At 35.3% G+C, this 18892-nt stretch overlaps 1 protein-coding gene across 2 annotated transcripts in view; it reads right to left on the bottom strand.

The window, feature by feature from the left end:
- The window catches only part of MTREX (Mtr4 exosome RNA helicase), a 133724-nt gene that overhangs the window by 36434 nt on the left and 78398 nt on the right, over positions 1-18892 (bottom strand). For both annotated transcript variants that reach the window (XM_059916381.1, XM_059916382.1), the window contains one exon: positions 1249-1377. In XM_059916381.1, the coding sequence (XP_059772364.1) occupies positions 1249-1377 (129 nt within the window). The remainder of the gene's footprint in view (positions 1-1248; positions 1378-18892) is intronic.

Below are 18892 nucleotides of genomic sequence, written 5' to 3'. Positions count from 1 at the left end.
AGATGCTCATGCTTAATAAAATTTGGGCCTAGAACACAGCAGACAACAAACAGGTTTCACCTAAAATACTAACTCCAATGAATTACTCATTAGATCATTTTCTCAGCAAGAGTCTAATAAGCTTTGAGTGTAAAAGGGGCCCATGACTTATTATTAATATCTGCCATGAGAGAAGGAGAATGTTGCGATGCATGCCACATATTTGCCATTCCAACTTCAAAGATTCCTTTGGCCACAATGACTATATGCCAAATTGTGGGGATTTTAGCCTAATTTTAGTTAGGCAGTCAGTTGACAAAATAAATGTTAGGGAAAAGTAAATCATGTAAGTTTCAATGGTGGTGGAATTCTGGAGGAGAGCAAATTAGAAGAGTGAGGAACAAAGATCAAAGGCTAGCTGGTATTCAGAATTATAAATAACTAGACTTTTAAATCATTATTTTAAAATGTTTAATAATAAACAGTCTTTTTAAATACTGTCAGCTTTGAATCTCACATTCATTTCACTGATGCAAAGCAGCAGCCGATGATGCTACAGTGGCAGATTTTACTTTCCACAAACCAAAGCCTGTTATGACAAGTATCATTACAATGACATTTCCTAAAAGACCTAGCCAATACACCATATACTTAAAGCAGTGTTTAAAAATAACAAAATTTCAGTATGAGATTACTCTTCAAATAGATACTTGGACTCTCCACAGTAAGGCTTACCTACAATTATTCTATATTAATTATTTTAAAATGAAATAAAATAGGAGACATTTAAGTAATATGTGTATCTCATGTGGCAAGCTGAATGTTTTGCATTTAATTAAAAGCACATGTAAATTAAACGATTTTAAGGAAACTTAGGTAGAACTTTTTCATTATCAAAACACTGGCTCATTATTTTCAATCATTATTTTCACAGGAATGTAATAAACAATATGGATGGAATAAAGTGTAAAATGATACAATCGCAAAATAATGATAAAACATCTTTTTTAGCTCAGGTAAATTCCAGCTTCATGTGAAAATTTAAATTATTAAATTCTCTTTATCTTTCACTTTGTCACTAATTACCTTGCCATAATCTGATAAGGAGATTAATCATCCTACTGGTGTTAGATGGCTTTCACATACCTTGAAAACTTCCAATTAGGAAATCATGACAGTATGTTCATTATAATCACATTCAGGAAAACTAGTGATTATAAATAATGTACAAAATATGTGAAATCTGAAAATGAAAAATAAAGTACAAACCTGCATCTCTCCTTTCTCATCAGACTTAGCTGGTTTTGCAGCCTCAGTAGCTGAATTTTTCAAGCTCTCTTTGCTACAGCGCAGAAGTACTTCCACTACATATAAAGGATCCAGTTCACCAGAATTAGGCTAGAAAAAAACAGGATAAAAGAAGTTTATTAATTCTTAAAAACTGGCACACAAATTTTAAGTTCCATGTGTACAGGAACTATGTTCTCAGTATTTAGCACTATGACTTACGTAATGCACAATAAATGTTAATTTCATGAAATGAAGCCTGTCTCTTTTCATCCTTCAACATGCTCCACTGGATGAAAAAACACAGAAATTACTTGATAATTACAAATTTAAATGTTATGATCACTGTCAACTGATATGCCATTTTAAGTTTCTAATGATCGGTTTATAATTTTATTTCATGTTATGCCAGAATTAGAAAAAGAAACCAAAAGGAATTATCAGTATCAGAAAATGAGTATGTATCTTCAAATAACCTTAATTAAACAAGATGAAAAATATATTCAGAGCAGATTATTTTATTGCTTAGTATACTGGCACCTCTACTCTGTGGTTTCATATCATTTCATTAAAAGTCTTTTAGTCTTTTATATTCTCTAATAAAAACATGATTCTCAAAGACCTAACACTAATCACATCTTCTGCACTATGACAATTTATGTTTGAGAGCAACATTTTTCAAATAGTAATAGAAGACTTTTTTCTTCAGTAAAGAATTCCTCTTTGCTTTTTAATTCAATATTTGAATAATCTCTTTTGCATAAAATTAGATAAAGGGATAAGTTTTTTTAAAAAATTGAAGTATAGCTGATTTACAATGTGTTAATTTCTGCTGCACAGCAAAGTGATTCAGTTATACATATATATAAACACTTTTTTATATTCTTTTCCATTATGGTTTATCACAAGATATTGAATATAGTTCCCTGTGCTATACAGTAAGACCTTGTTGTTCATCCATTCCATATGTAATAGTTTGCATCTAACTCCAAACTCCTATTCCATCCCTCCCCAGACCACAAGTCAGACCACAAGTCTGTTCTCTATGTCTGTGAGTCTGTTTCTGTTTCATAGATAGGTTCACTTATGTCATATTCTAGATTCCACATATAAGTGATACCATATGATATTTGTCTTTCTCTGTCTGATTTACTTCACTTAGTATGATAATCTCTAGTTCCATCCATGTTGTTGCAAATGGCATTATTTTGTTCACTATTTTGTTTTTGTTTTTTTTTTAATGACTGAGCAGCATCCCATTGTATCAATATACATACCACACTTTATTCATTTATCTGTTGATGGACATTTAGGTTTCCATGTCTTGACTATTGTGAATAGTGCTGCTATGAACATAGGGGTGTATGTATCTTTTTTAATTATAATTTTGTTCGGATATATGCCCAGGAGTGGGATTGCTGGATCATATGGCAACTCTATTTTTAGTTTCTGAGGAACCTCCATATTGTTTTCCATAGTGGCTGCACCAATTTACATTCCCACCAACAATGTAGGCAGATTCCCCTTAAGGGAGAGTTATTTTGATTGAGAGGGGAACATGGCAAGAAGTGATGATTTGTTCTCCTCCCACCCCCGCCTGCACAGTTCCTGTGCAAAAATGAAAAACTGTCAAGAAATGACCATGAATCCATTCCTACAATCTATTTCTGTAATAAAACTATCAATCTGCCTCAGAATAGTAAAATATATTTCCAAAACAAACCAAAAATATAATCATAATTATCTTAAACATCTGAGTACAAATTTCCTCAAAGAAAGCATAAGCTCCATTTTCCAATTCAAAAAGAAAACTAGTTTTTTCTCAGCACATATTTTTATTCAAAATATGGTTATTTTTAAAGAAGTTTTCAAACATTTTTCAGCTTGATACAGATTCAAAGACAGTATTTTCAATTAGACTTGTATCTGAAAAGATTATGTGTGTGTGTATATATATATACACACACACACGCATATATATATCTCTCTCTCTTAGTTAATACAAAATGAGTTTTAAAATGAGGTAAATAGTTATGACCAACTGTTAACTCTTCCAAGGGGCCAAGAACCATAAGGAGAATCAGTGATTATAATATTTAGCTTTCCAGAGGGGAAAAAACCCCTCTAAATAAGATGCATTTCACAATATGATGAATAAATTAACTACAAGGTGTTATAGGACATACGAGTATTTGGACAAAAATAACCTAAGATTTATGAAGAATCTTTAACGTGTCTAGACAATCTAGAACTCTGTTATTGGCTTTAATTCCAATTCTGTAGATTTTATTTATAAACTTAATATTCTCCCTATCATCTCATACATAATTATCTTTGTAGAACTACCAAAACCATTTACAACATTACAGAGATATTCTCAAGTGTTACTATGGAAACTCTTTTGAAAGCTTTCTTTATTGTTGCATTAAATGAAAACTTGCTATTAAATTTATTTCCTAAAATGATAAAACTTTTCTCAGCAAATTTTTTCTAGTTCTGTACTTTGGTGAAGGTGGGTCAACAATATCAACCTTCACATAAGAGAAATATAATTTTGATAATCTCAAGATTATAGAATGTAAAGAAACAAATACAAAATAAATATTGACAATGCATTTTTATCTCCTTAAAATGCTTCAAAATATTTTCTTCATCAGTATGTACTTTCCCTCTGTGGACAAAGGATGTCATGTCACCTGCCGTATCAGTGAGCAAAGAATGCTGCAGCCATCAGCCACTGAAGCCACCCCTGATGGTGCATCCTGAGGGGAGCTCAGGATCAAGATAAACAGGCTGCCTGCCATCAAGCTATCAGCCTCTGCAGCCACCCCCAATGGTATACTCTGAGGGGATACAGGATGGAGAAAAACAGGGCAGTTAAGGTGCATATCAAAGGAACAATTTCAATAAGCCCAGACGCTTGCATCTTCCGATACATGGAAAAGTGTTAAATTCATTAACTTGAGGTGTCTGGTTTTCTTTAATTAACTGTAATCTTTTGATGTTCTGACTACCTAGTTTTTGTTTGTCTGCAAAAACTCCTATATATCCTGGCTCCTCCCTTACCTCTTCAAAACAGTCCCTCAAAGCTATCTGAGAGGCTGTTTCCTGGGCTTAAGGTCTCAGTAAGTCTGCCGAATAAAACATAATTCTCAACTTTTAGATTGTGCAATTTTTTTTCAGTCGACTGTTTCGGCGACTAACAAAGGGACCCAGAGCAGACTTCTCTCCTTTGCCTGAACTATATGAGGATCCGGAGCCTTGGTACCAGCTGAGGCCACTTGGGCCTGTTTGCCTCCTCGGAGAGTCCAGACAATTTGGGTGAGTCTCTTCTGGTTCTCGAATCTCCTACGTTTTATTTAATCTCCAGTTTATCTCCTGGTTCTCGAATCTCCTAAGTCTCCTCTTTGGAGGAGCAGGTTATCTTTGAAACTTTGTTTCAAGAAGAGGTACCTGGTTCACCCTCAGTTGAAAGATACTGGGGAGATTTTTGCTCAGTTTAGACACTGAGCAGGTTAACCTCAGCTGAAAGACACTGGGAAGACTTTTGCTTAGTTTAGACACTGAGTCGGTTATCCTCCGTTGAAAGACACTGGGAAGACTCTGCTCAGCTGAAAGACACTGAGTAAGGCCGGAGTGCGTTATTAGGTAGAAGACTGGCTTGTCATTTTTCCTTGAATTGGCTACTTTAACAGTTTATTGTAATAAAAGTGAGGTATCTCATGAGAGCTTTCTGCTCCGTAAAAGGAACATCTCCTCCCAGGTGGCAACGGCTTTCTCAGGCAACTAAGACGCTTGTGGGAGTGGTGGAGGCAAGCCCTCATAATATGCGGCTGCCCCTACAGGGAAACCCACTCACTTTAATTAAAAATTTGCTCTGCGGGGGATATGCATAAGAGTTGGTCACTCCATGATCTGAGCACCCACAGTGGTCTCAGGATACTGCCGGGAAAAACTGAGACACGTAAGAGAGCTAAAACAGCTCCAGGGTAAAACCTAGAGCAGTTAAGCTCACAAACAGCACCCTGGCCCACCACAGGATTGTCACTACCTACTTTATCTCAACAAACTGACTTCAGAAGAGGGAACAAAACTTTCAAAACAAAAGGAGTGACAAATTACCAGGTTTATGTACATGCAAAACTTACAAGTACTTTAATTGGGAATTAAAGGAAATCTTGCCCTGAAAATGACTAAGATGGGGGCTCTTTTATTGCATATGCAGTTAAGTTAGAGAAATCCAGCTTGATAAAACATATTTTCAGAATTCTGACCGTAAAGAAAAAGTCCTTTTAGTGGGAACTTGCATTTATCTTTCCGTGTCTTTGAGAGGTAAATGTTCTACCCAATCTTCTTCAGCACTGTGTGTGTGTGTGTGTGTGTGTGTGTGTGTGTGTGTGTGTGTTCTGAGAACTTGGTCTCTGCCATCCATAAAGTACACATATGGTGTACATTTCACAGCCCATTGAACAGACTGGGATTCTGAGCAATCTTTTGTCTGACTGTGCCAACTTTCAGGGGGCTTTCTGCCATCTTAACCTTCCTTGTATCAGCCTGTACAATGAAGGTCTTTTACTATTGTGGGGAGTAAATTTTCTGGATTTTGTTTAGGTGGCTTGCTTCACACTGTCATGTGGGCATGCCTCTTGCATTTTATTGGTTTGAGTCCCTATTAAGATATATCTCGTTAATGGCCAGATGATGGATCTTTTAAATTTGAGAAACTTCTAAACTGGTAAATTTTTAGAGCTCTCATTATAAACAGCTGTTCTATTGGTACCTATGAAAAAATGAAATCAGAAGGTAGAAAAAGATAAAATGGCTAACCTGAGAACTCCTTTAATTTAACCCAAACGAAAAGAAAACATGGCTTGGGAAGCTTTATTTGTGCACTCTGCTTTCCCTTCATGGGTCTTACAGATGCTAATAAAAACACTAGGATAATTCATGTTAATTAGGTTGATTAACAGGGAAGTAAGAAAAAAACTGAAGAAAAAGTCTAGAGACTTCTTCACAAAAAGGTAGAAATTTTAAAGGGCCTCGTCCCAAATGGATAAAGAAATTTTTACATGGTTATTTTAAAACAGAATAAATAAAATGGATGTTAATGGGATTAAAACAAAAGGTTCTGATACAACACTACCTAAGATTGGATGGGTCAAAGGAACCCCCCTATTGGTCCCCAACATTAAAGGGCTCCAAACAAGTCTGGGGTAAAAAAAAAAGTCTGAAAAAATTGCACTGAGATAACTGACCAACAATTGCTTGGGACAATTAATCAAGTTAAAAAAAATCAACAAAGGGTCCTGAGTCCTTTGCCTCAACATCTCATTGGGAATCCCAAAGCCTTTTATATAAAAAGATTAAATGGTTGGGATAAAAAGAAAAGTTTCTGGACTCCTTATAAGACAAAGGTATGTTGATAGTGCCCTAATACAAACTAAAGTTAAAGGTACAAAAGTTGACAGAACTGAGATAAAGTTTATAAAATTTGGTATATTTAAATAGATCTTATATAAGATGGTTACATCTCTTTTGCCTAATTATATTGTGAGATAGACATGTTTCACTGGGGAACGCGTCCCCTGCCTGGAAGTACAGGACAGGGCATATAAATCTGCCCTTCAGACAATATTAATTAAACATACTAACAGAAACCAGTAGGGTTACCTGAACCCACACAGTAAAAGGAACACTCAAATACCTTAAACTCTAGTGAAAACCAACAAGCAGCAAGTAAAATTGTGAACTGTTTGGCATACCAGCATTTCCTAATTGGAATATTCCATAAACTCTAGAAATATCCATCTTCTTTCCTCAATATGGTGCAAGACTGGGAGCTAATATTTAGGGGCTAATAAGAAGAATAAAGATTTTGCTCTGCGTCTAACCTATGCAATCAGAAAGAGGGTCTTTGTTAAATGCCTTATGCAAGCCTTTGAAGGCATGAAAAATTGAACCATAAAGTTCTAGAACATAGAACTCAATTTTCAGTTTGGTTGGAAATCTTCTGATATTAAAAAAAAGCAAATTAAATAAAATATAGTTGGGAAAATCAATCTTTAATATAATTTTGGCAGAAGACCAGTTCTTCAGAGAATTAAAAGCAACTGTCTTTGTCTTGTAAATCTCTACAAATTAGAAATGTAAATACAGCCCACAGTGACTTGAAAGTGAGTCAAATTAGCTCAGTCTGGTAAAACCTGAAACCTAGAAGAAAAAGGCCACGGGGTGGGGGAGGTAGGACTTTTTAAGCTCAAGTCTCTGGAAAGGCTCCCTCACCCAAAATCTAATTCATAGCCTCCTTAACAGTTTATCAAGGACAAATACAAATCTTAAAAGCCTTTTCCACAAATAGTGAAGCCCTACTCATCTCAGCAAATTTAACTTATTCCAACTGTTATTTATAAACTAGTAAGTTTATATTTTAATACCTGATTCTTAACTAACCTTTCAATTAATTAATTAATTTATTTATTTATGGCTGTGTTGGGTCCTCGTTTCTGCGCGAGGGCTTTCTCCAGTTGTGGCAAGCGGGGGCCACTCTTCATCGCGGTGCGCGGGCCTCTCACTATCGCGGCCTCTCTTGTTGCGGAGCACAGGCTCCAGATGCGCAGGCTCAGTAATTGTGGCTCACGGGCCTAGTTGCTCAGCGGCATGTGGGATCTTCCCAGACCAGGGCTCGAACCCGTGTCCCCTGCACTGGCAGGCAGATTCTCAACCACTGCGCCACCAGGGAGGCCCCCTTAACTAACTTTTTAAAGTGAAGCTGTGAGATCTCTGACTTTGTCTGTTTATATGTATGTGTGTACATTATATATATGAGATGTCTCTACCTCTGGAAAACATTACCAAAATTAAACTTATAAAAGAGTTCTACTTAATCGACTTAAAAGTAAGTGCTTATAAACTAAATATTTCTAAATATAAAAGAAACTGGCCAGAATGAATTTCAGGTTCACATGATCTAGGAAATATCAATACAGACATGTTTGACTTTTATTGTACCTAGGTTTACTGAAGACCAATAAATTCATGTTATTTCTGTTATAGAGTTTGTCAGCAAGAAAAACTTTAACTTGGTATGATTTTCATAAGTTACAAAATAAAGGTAAATGAGATAAGAGTTTTCAGGTGAACACTTTTAGGAATAATTATGCTTTGGGTATGTCTCTCTAAAATAGTTTTTCCAGATTTTTGGTAATTTGAATTTTGCTAAGTTAAGTTAAATGATGGGAATTCACTGAATACCCAGGTTATTTCAAATAAGATAAAACACTAGAACATTAATTGCTGAACAGGTCTAAATTTACCTACCTCTGTCTCCTTACAAGAGGGAACTAATTTGGGTTTATTAGACACATCTTACACCACATTGAGGAAAGAAATTATGCTACGAGAAGATGGATGTTTCTAGGTTATGGAATATTCCAACCAGGAAATGCTGGTATGACAAAAAGTTCACAGTTACTTGCTGCTTGTTGGTTTTTGCTAGAGATTAAGGTTTTTAAGGGTTAAAATAGTAATATGTAGTTAAAGTTACTAAAGATAGTAAGGGAAACATTTCAGTATGTAAGGAAAATGAAATGTATGCAAAAGAAGGCATGAGGAATGAAAATATATTTTGTTAAGGGGAAAGAATGTTTTGTCCTAGAGCCAGTTGTTTCAAGATGAAAAAATAAGGGACAAACTAATAAGAGTACAGAAAACTGTGGAAGGTTTGTAAAAGGAACCCTGAAAAGGAGTTTTGTACATGGTCAGGCTGGGATTAGATTAAATTTGATTTACATAAATTTACATAAATGGATTTTGTTATCAAAAGTAGGCTGGTGCAACACTGGATTTGGTTCCTCTCTATTAGAGAACAAAGTCTTCTTGGAGTACTGCTTTTGATAACAGATTGTATGAGTTTCTTTGCCTTTAAGTGATCTGTATTTGTTTGTGAAATCTTTTATCACTCTGGTTAAGTGAACAAGTATTGTTTCACAGTGATTTTACCAAGTGTTTTGAAACTTTTTGATATTTTTGACAAACTTCCCAAACATAAAATTCTAACTGAAGTTCTTTTGACCTCCAGCTAACTCTAGGATGCTTCAAAGAAATTCTGAGACATCTCAGAAAGGAATGTTAAACTAATTAGGCTTATACGGTATGTTAAATTACTTGAGGAGCATTGCCATTTACTGGAGATAAATCTTCTAAGGTTATATTGTATAGGTAAATGTCATTAATGTAGATATCCCAAAATTTAATTCCTAAAAATCTGATATGCCCTGGTATAATGTTATTAGTCATAACTCATAATTATCTTAAAATGTTGTATGACACAGAAACACCCAAGTTTCTTGTCAACTGCACTGTAATCAGATCTTTAACCATGCCATTTTAAGTCTTGTCATTTATAGACAATCACTGTTTTACTCTGATGCTTTTTAAAAATGAAGATTCATAAAAGAAGATTCATAAAAGGAATCTTTGGTAAATATTGTTCCTTTTAACTTTTAGGTCATACCCCTGAACTAGGGAAGAAATTACAAAACTTTAATAGAAAACCTGACGACTTCATCCAGATCAACAGGAATTAATTACATGGGACTAAATGAACTGATGTGATTTATAATTTTATGACTTTTCCTCAAATATACTGGCTTCTCAGTAAGTCCACCAAATAAAATATAATTCTCAGCTTTTAGGTTGTGCAAATTTTTTAAGTTGATGCCTCTCTCTCTAGCAAACCCAACTGACCACAAAAATCTTTGAATTAGTATTCTGACCTAGATTACAAAATTAATAAAAATGTACTTCATATTTTTAGTGAACAAATGTAAACAGCTCAATGGAAAAATCAGTTTCACCATCAATTTAAGCAGAATAAAATGAATGTGTTCCTCTCTATTCCCCATTCCATCTTTGCCTAAAAGAACTCTCATCAACTGGCACTATTTTTATACATGGATTAAGGACCAGTAGAGACAAATAATTAAGAAACCTATCCACAGTGTGTGTGTGTGTGTGTGTGTGTGTGTGTGTGTGTGTGAATGCAATATTCGCTATAATTTTTCTCCTTTAAAAATGTAAAACCTGTCAACTACCAGCATGACAGCATAAGGAGCTCCACAAACCTGCTCCCCAGCAAAACTGGAGAAAATTACAAAAACCCAACCATTCAAAGTCTCTGGAAATGGTTCTAAGGGCATATAGCAAAGGAAGAAACATATTCAAGGAAATCTATGAAAATTCAGTAAGAATTTGTGATATCTAAACCAAGACCACTCCCCTCTCACTCCTTCCTAACTCAAGAAAACAGGAATTGCAGACTGGTGAAGCCCAGAACACAGGAGGGCTGCTCCGCCTGCAAATCTCAGGTAGAGGTCTATCTTCCCAGGAAGAGCATGATATCAACATTTCTTATCGTGCTCCCACCTACCTACTGCTAGGGCTAAGTTCTGGGCAAGTAGGGGATTGTAGGGGCTGAGAGGTGGGGGCTCCCCTTTTCTGCCCCGTCCCCACTGCTTAGCCAGAGACTATCTTGGGGGTAGCACTGCTGAGAATACTGGGGCCTCAAACTGCCCTTGTCCTGGCTTATAAGACGTTGATTCCATGCTGGGAGAGGCAAGCTGAGAAGATGTAAGGCTCTTATGCTCCACTTAGCCCTCAGGTCCTAAAGCAGGAGTGTTACCCAGAGAGAAGTGGACCACTGTTCCCACACCAAGCTTTAGAACTTGGCTCAGAGATTGTGCCTGGGGGGAGAAGCAGGCCTTAAAACAGCTCTTAATACCTTCCAAAAGAACGTGATTTCATTTACAATAGAGGCTGGGGAAGTTCAAACTTTAGAGCATGCTCCAAAACAGTGAAGGCCGTGGTGAAACACAAATGGAGGAAATCTGTAGAATCACTGGAAATACAGACAAAATGTGGAGGCCAGCTAGTTTACAGGAGAGAACCTGGGGTGCGGGGGAGGTGGGGGGGAAGCTAGGAGGAGCCTCCTGCAATTAGTGGGGCTTAACAGAAGGGTATGTTCAGGGAAAGACACAAAGAGACCCTTTTTAAAACCACTGTCATCCCAGAGTAACTATGGGCATATCCAAGGCTGTGCCAACATAAAAGGTTCAGCATTGTAGGGGGAAGAGGGAGGTGGAATACACTTCACTCAAAAAATCTAGCTGCTCATGAAACATATAAACAAGCAAATAACAACAATAAACCTGGCTTGGGGGGGTGGGGAAAACCAGTACCAAGAGTGCTACAATATATTATTTAAAATGTCCAATTTCTAAGGAAAAATTATGAGACATGGACAAAGACAGAAAAGTATGAACCATAACGAATAAAACAGAAAAAAAAGCAGGCAACAGAAAGTGCCTGTGAGAGTGACCACATGTTGGATTAAACAAAGTCTTAAAGGTAGCCATTATAAATATGCGCAAAGAACTATGGAACCATAATTAAAGAAGTAAAGGAAGGGACAATAATCAATGTCCCAATTTGATTGACAATAACAATCAGATAGAGAATATCAATAGACAGATATGATAAAAAGAACCAACAGGAAATTCTGGATTTCAAAAGTGAAATACCTGAAATGAAAAACTCACTAGAGGAATTCAACAGCATATGTGAAGTACAAGAAAGCATTAACAAATTTGAAGATAGGCTGGAAGAGATGATACAATCCAAAAACAGAGGGAGGGAAAAAAAAGGAAGAAAAATGAACAAAGCCACAGAGAAATGTAGGTCACCAATAAGAATGACAACATAAACATAATGGGAATACCAGAAAAAGAGGAAAGAAGTAATGAAAAAATATTTAATAAAATAATGGCTGAAAACTTACCAAAATTAATTGAAAAACACTACAGGAAATTCAATGAACTCCAAACAGAGTAAATGCAAAAAGATGCCCAAATACACATACCACAGCAAAAATGCAAAAACCAAACATAAATAGAAAATCTTGAAAGGAGTAAGAGAAAAACAAGACTTATTTTTTACAAGGAGACTACAATAAGGTTAATAGCAGAAACTTCTCAGGAGAAATGATGGAGGCCAGAGGCAGTGGGTTAGCATATTCACAGAATAAACCTCTTAACCAAGAAATCTATATGCAGGCAAAGTTATCGTTCAAAAACAAGCATTCCCGAATAAACAAAAAACTGAGAGAATTTTTTGCTGGCATACTAGCTTTACATAAAACACTAAAGGAAGTTCTTCAGGCTGAAAGTAAGTGACACCAGTCATAATATTGAATCCACATGAAGAAACAACTCTGGTAATGGTAATTATAAAAGACAAAATAATTGACTATTTCCTTTTCTCTTAAATGACTTAAAAACTCATTATATAAAACAAAATGTATATATTGAATTTTTGAGACTGTTGAGCCTATAACAGAAATGTAGTATATTTGCCAATAATAGCACAAAGGAAGTAGGTGGGAGCAAAGCAGTATTGGGCTAAGTCAATAAATCTAGATGGTAAGTTGAATTCATAGGAATTAAGAAAGACAACCAGAAATGATAAACAAGGTTAATATAACAGAAGTTATAAATATATACTTACTCTCCTTTCTCCTCTAAGCTTCTTTAAAAGCCATAACATTATCTAAAGTAATAATTATAACATGTATTGTTGGGTTTGTAACATTTATAGGTATAACACCTATAACATATATACCACAAAAAGAGGGAAAATGGAACAGAGGCATAAAAGAGTAATGTTTCTATATCTAACTGGAATTAAGTTAGTATAAATCTGAAGCTTATTCTATTATGTTAATATGTATATGGAAAGCCCTAGCAACCACTAAGAAAATAACAAAAAATATAGGTAGAGAAAAAAGCCCATGAAATAAATTAAAATGTCACATTAGAAAACAGGTACTCAATGCAAAAGAAAGCACTAAAGGAGGAATAGAAAAACAAAAAAAGAAATGACACATAGAAAACAAAAAAAGACAGCCATCAATCTAGTCATACCAATAATAACATTAAATGTGAATGGGTTAAGCAGCCCAATCGATAGGCAGAGATTTTTCAGATTAGATAAAACAATATCCAACCATGCTGTCTATAGGAGACATAGCTTAAATTCACTGATACGAAAAAGACTGAAAGTAAAAAAGATGGAAAGAGATATAGCATATGAACAACAATCAAAAGAAAGCTGAAGTGGGCTATACTAATCATAAGATGAAACACACTTTAGCAGAACACAAAACACATAAAGCAAAAATTGACAGAAATGAAGGAAGAAATAACATTTCAACAATAATAGTTAAGAGACTTCCATACCCCGCTTTTAACAATGCATAAAACAACTAGAAAGAAGGATCTGCAAGGAAAGAAATAGAAGACCTGAACAACACTCTAAAAAAAAACTAGACCTAACAGATACCTAAAGAACATCTCACCTCAACAGAATATACATTCTTCTCAACTGCACATGAAACATTCTGCAGGAGAGAACATGTTAGGTCACTGCACAAACTTCACTAAATTCAAAAGGAATGAAATAATATCAAGTATGTTCTCAACAACAGAATGAAATTAGAAATCAAAAGCAGACAGAAATTCAGGAAATTCACAAATATATGGAAATTAACACATTCTTAAATAACCAATGGGTCAAAGAACTCAAAAGGGAAATTAAAAAATGCTTTGAGATGAATGAAAATGAAGACACAATACGCCAAAATTCATGCAGCTAAATTCCTTGCAGATGGAAATTTATTGGTATAAACGTCTTATAAAAGACACTGGTATAAATGTATTATAAAAGAAGAAAATCTCAAATTAATAACCTAATCTTCCACTTAAAGACAACGGACAAAGAACCGCAAACTAAATCTAAAGCTAGGAGATGGAAGGAAATGATAAAGATTATAAATAAAGCAGAAATTAATGAAACTTAAAAATAAAGAAAAATCAATGAAACCAAGAGCTGATTCTTTGAGATGAACAAAACTGATAAACCTTTAGCTAGGTGAAAGATTAAAAGTATCAAAATCAGAAATGAAAGAGGAGGGTAAGCTGGGACAAAGTGATAGAGTGGCATGGACATATATACACTACCAAATGTAAAATAGATAGCTAGTGGGAAGCAGCCACATAGCACAGGGAGATCAGCTCGGTGCTTTGTGACCTAGAGGGATGGGATAGGGAGAGCAAGAGGGAGAGCAAGAGGGAGGGGATATGGGGATATATGTATACATATAGCTGATTCACTTTGTGATACAGCAGAAACTAACACACCATTGTAAAGCAATTATACTCCAATAAAGATGTTAAAAAAAAAAAAGAAATGAAAGAGGAGACATTACTAACAACTTTACAGAAATAAAAAGGATTATAAAGCAATATTATGAACAACTGTACACCACTAAACTAGGTAACTTAGATGAAATGGACTAATTCCTAAAAAGACAAATCACTGAAACTGTTTCAGAAACAGACAATCTGAACAGACCTATAACAAATAAAGAAACTGATTTAACAATCAATAAACAATCCACAAAGAAAAGCCCAGGCAGGTGACCTCACAGCCAAATATATAAAGAATGAATATAAATTCTTAAAAAACTCCTCCAAAAAATAGACAAGGAGGGGAACACTTCTTAACTCATTATGTGAGGCAGGCATTACCCTGATACCAAACCCAGGGAAAGACAGCAAAAGAAAAGAAAACTACAAACCATTATCTCCTTTGAATATGGGTGCAAATATCTTTAACAACATATTAGCAAACCAAATCCATTAACACAGAAAAAGGATAACAGGGAATGAACAAGTACGATTCATCCCAGGAATCCAAATTTGGTTTAGTATTTGAAAATCAATTAGTATAATATACTTCATCAGATTAAATACAAAAGAGAATAAAAAACAACCACATGATTATTTGGATAGGCATATAAAAAGCATTTGACAAAAAACAACACTCATGACAAAAACACTCAACAAACTAGGAAAAGGAAACTTCCTCAACTCAATAAAGGACACTTAAGAAAACATACTTAATGGTGAAAGAATGAATGTTCCCCCACCTCAGTGAATGTTCCCCCCACCTCAAGATTAGGAAAAAGACAAGGGCATCTGCTCCATCAATATTGTACTGGAGGTTCTAGCCAGGCCTATTAGGCAAAAAGAGGAAATAAAATGCATCCAGAATGGAAAGGGAGAAGTAAAACCACCTCTATTTGCAGACAAGAAAATCCTAAAGAACCCACTATTAGAACTATTAGAACTAATAAAGTTAGCAAAGTTACAGAATGCAAGATCAATATATAAAGTCAACTGTGTTAATATATACTTGCCATGAAATATTAAAAAATGAAATCAAAAGAACAATTCCATTTATGATAACATCAAAAGATTAAAATACTCAGGAATAAATTTAACAAAAGAAGTGCAAAATTTATACTTGGAAAACAAATTATTGTTGCAAGCAATTTCAAAAGATCTAAAAAAATGGGAAAACTTCCTATGTTCACAATTGAAAGACTCAAGACTTGTAAGCTGACAATACTCTCTCCAAAATGATCTAAAGATTAAATGAAATCCCTATCAGAATCCCAGCTAACTTCTTTGTAGAAACTGACAGATAATAAAATTCACATGGACTTGTAAGGGTCACAGAATAGCCAACAACACAATCTTGAATAAAGGTGGAGGTCTTACCAATCCATTTCTTCAAACCTTAACTACAAACATACAGTAATACAGACAGTATGGTACTGGCATGAGGATAAAGATATAGATCAACTGAACAGAACTGAGAATCCAGAAATAAACTCATGTGTCCATGATCATATGAGTTTTGACAAGGGTGCCAGCATCGTTTAATGAGAAAAGAATTTTCCAACAAATAGTCCTAGGACAAGAAAAAAGTTGGATTCTCAAGGCACATATAAAAATCAGCTCAAAACAGAACAAAGACCTAAATGTTAAGAGCTAAAACTATAAAACGTAGAAAAAAACCATAGGGGTAAATCTTCATTATCTTGATGTTGGCAGTGGTTTCTTATATATGACATCAAAAGCCTAAGTAACAACAACAACAAAAGAAATTGGACTATATCAAAATTTAAAACTTTCGTGCTTTAAAGAACATTGCCAAGAAAGTGAAGATGTGCAAGATGGCATCTCAGGTGTATTCTACTAAACATTTAGGGAAGAGTTAACAACTATCCTGCTCAAGTTATTCCAAAAAATTGTAGAGAAAGGAACACTTCCAAATTCCTTCTACAAGGCCATCACCACCTTGATACCAAAACCAAAGATATCACAAGAAAAATTAGAAGCTAATATCACTGCTGAACATAAATGCAAAAATCCTAAACAAAATATTAGCCAACCAAATTCAATACTACATTAAAAAGACCAAAACCGAGATCAAGTGGGATTTATCTCAGGGATGCAAGGACAGTTCAATATCCACAAATCAGTCAATGAAACACCACATTAACAAACTGAAGAATAAAAATCACATGATCATCTCAATAAATGCAGAAAAAGCTTTTGATAAAATTCAACACCCATTTACAATAAAAACTCTCAACAAAGTAGGTACAGAGGGAACATACCTCAACATAATAAAGGCCATATATGACAAATCCACAATTAACATCATACTCAATGGTAAAAAAGCTGAAAGCATTTCCTCTAAGATCCGCAACAAAACAAAGATGTCCACTCTCGCCACTTCTATTCAACACAGTAGTGGAAGTCCTAGCCACAACAATCAGACAAGAGAAAGAAATAAAAGGAATCCTAATTGGAAAGGAAGAAGTAAAACTTTAACTGTCTGAAGATGACATGACACTATACATAGAAAATCCTAAAGACGCCACCAAAAACTACTAGAACTCATCAATGAATTCAGTAAAGTTGCAGGATACAAAATTAATATACAGAAATCTGCTGCACTTCTATACACTAACAAAGAACTATCAGAAAGAGAAATCAAGAAAACAATTCCATTCACAATTGCACCAAAGAGAATAAAATACCTAGGACTACATCTTACTAAGGAGGTAAAAGACCTGTACCATAAGAAAACTATACTATACTATAGGGAAAGTACATGACAATAATGAAAGAAATTGAAGACAACACGAACAGATGGAAAGGAATATTGTGATCATAGACTGGAAGAATATTGTTAAAATGACCATATTCCCCATGGCAATCTATAGTTTCCATACAATCCCTATCAAATACCAATGGCATTTTTCACATAACTAGAACAAGTAATTCTAAAATATGTATGGAAACACAAAAGACCACAAAGAGCCAAAACAAGCTTGAGAAAGAAAAACAAGCTTGAGAAAGAAAAACAAAAACTGGAGGTATTATACTCCCTGATTCAAAACTATACTACAGGGGCTTCCCTGGTGGCACAGTGGTTGAGAATCTGCCTGCCAATGCAGGGGACACGGGTTCAAACCCTGGTCTGGGAAGATCCCACATGCTGCGGAGCAACTGGGCCCGTGAGCCACAATTACTGAGCCTGTGCGTCTGGAGCCTGTGTTCCACAACAAGAGAGGTCACGATAGTGAGAGGCCTGTGCACCGCAATGAAGAGTGGCCCCCGCTCGCCGCACCTAGAGAAAGCCCTTGCACAGAAACGAAGACCCAACACAGCCATAAATTAAAAAAACCCAAAAAACAAAAAAACTATACTACAAAGCTACAGTCATCAAAACAGCACGGTACTGTCGTAAAAAAAAGACACACAGATCAATGGAACAGCATAGAGTCCAGAAATGGACCCACGCTATTATATGGGCAATTAATCTATGACAAAGCAGGCAAGAATATACAATGGGGAAAAGACAGCCTCTTCAACAAGTGGTGTTGGGAAAACTGGACAGCTACACGTGGAAGAATCAAACAAGACTACTCTCCCACACTATGCTCAAAAATAAATTCAAAATGGATTAAAGATTTAAGTAAGGTGTGAAACCATAAAACTTCCAGAAGTAAACACAGGCAGTAAAGTCTTTGACACTGGTCTTGGTAATAGTTTTTTGGATCTGTCTCCTCAGGCAAGGGAAACAAAAGCAAAAATAAACAAATGGGACTAAATCAAACTGAAAAGGTTTTGCTCAGTGAAGGAAACTATGAACAAAACTAAAAGCTCACCGACTGAATGGGAAAAGGTATCTGCAAACGATATATCCGATAAGGGGTTAATATCCAAAATATACAAAGAACTCACAAAACTCGACATCAAAAAAACCAGACAACCTGATTAAAAAATGGCAGAGGGCCTGAGTAGATGTTTTTCCAAAGAAGTCATTAGGATGGCCATCAGGTACATGAAAAGATGCAACATTACTAATCATAAGGGTAATGCAAATCAAAACCACAATGAGCTATTCACCTCACACCTGACAGAATGACTATTATCAAAATGACAAGAAATAAAAATGTTGGTGAGGATATGGAAAAAAGGGAACCCCTGTGCACTGTTGGTGGGAATGTAAACTGGTGCAGCCACTATGGAAAACAGTATGGCGGTTCCTCAAAAAAGTGAAAATATAACTACCAAATGATTCAGCAATTCCACTCCTGAGTATTTATTTGAAGAAAACAAAAACACTATTATTCAAAAAGATATATGCACAC

This window comes from Balaenoptera ricei, chromosome 3, assembly GCF_028023285.1.
Source record: "Balaenoptera ricei isolate mBalRic1 chromosome 3, mBalRic1.hap2, whole genome shotgun sequence".
NCBI lineage: Eukaryota > Metazoa > Chordata > Mammalia > Artiodactyla > Balaenopteridae > Balaenoptera > Balaenoptera ricei.
This window is presented reverse-complemented; position numbering and strand designations above follow the sequence as displayed.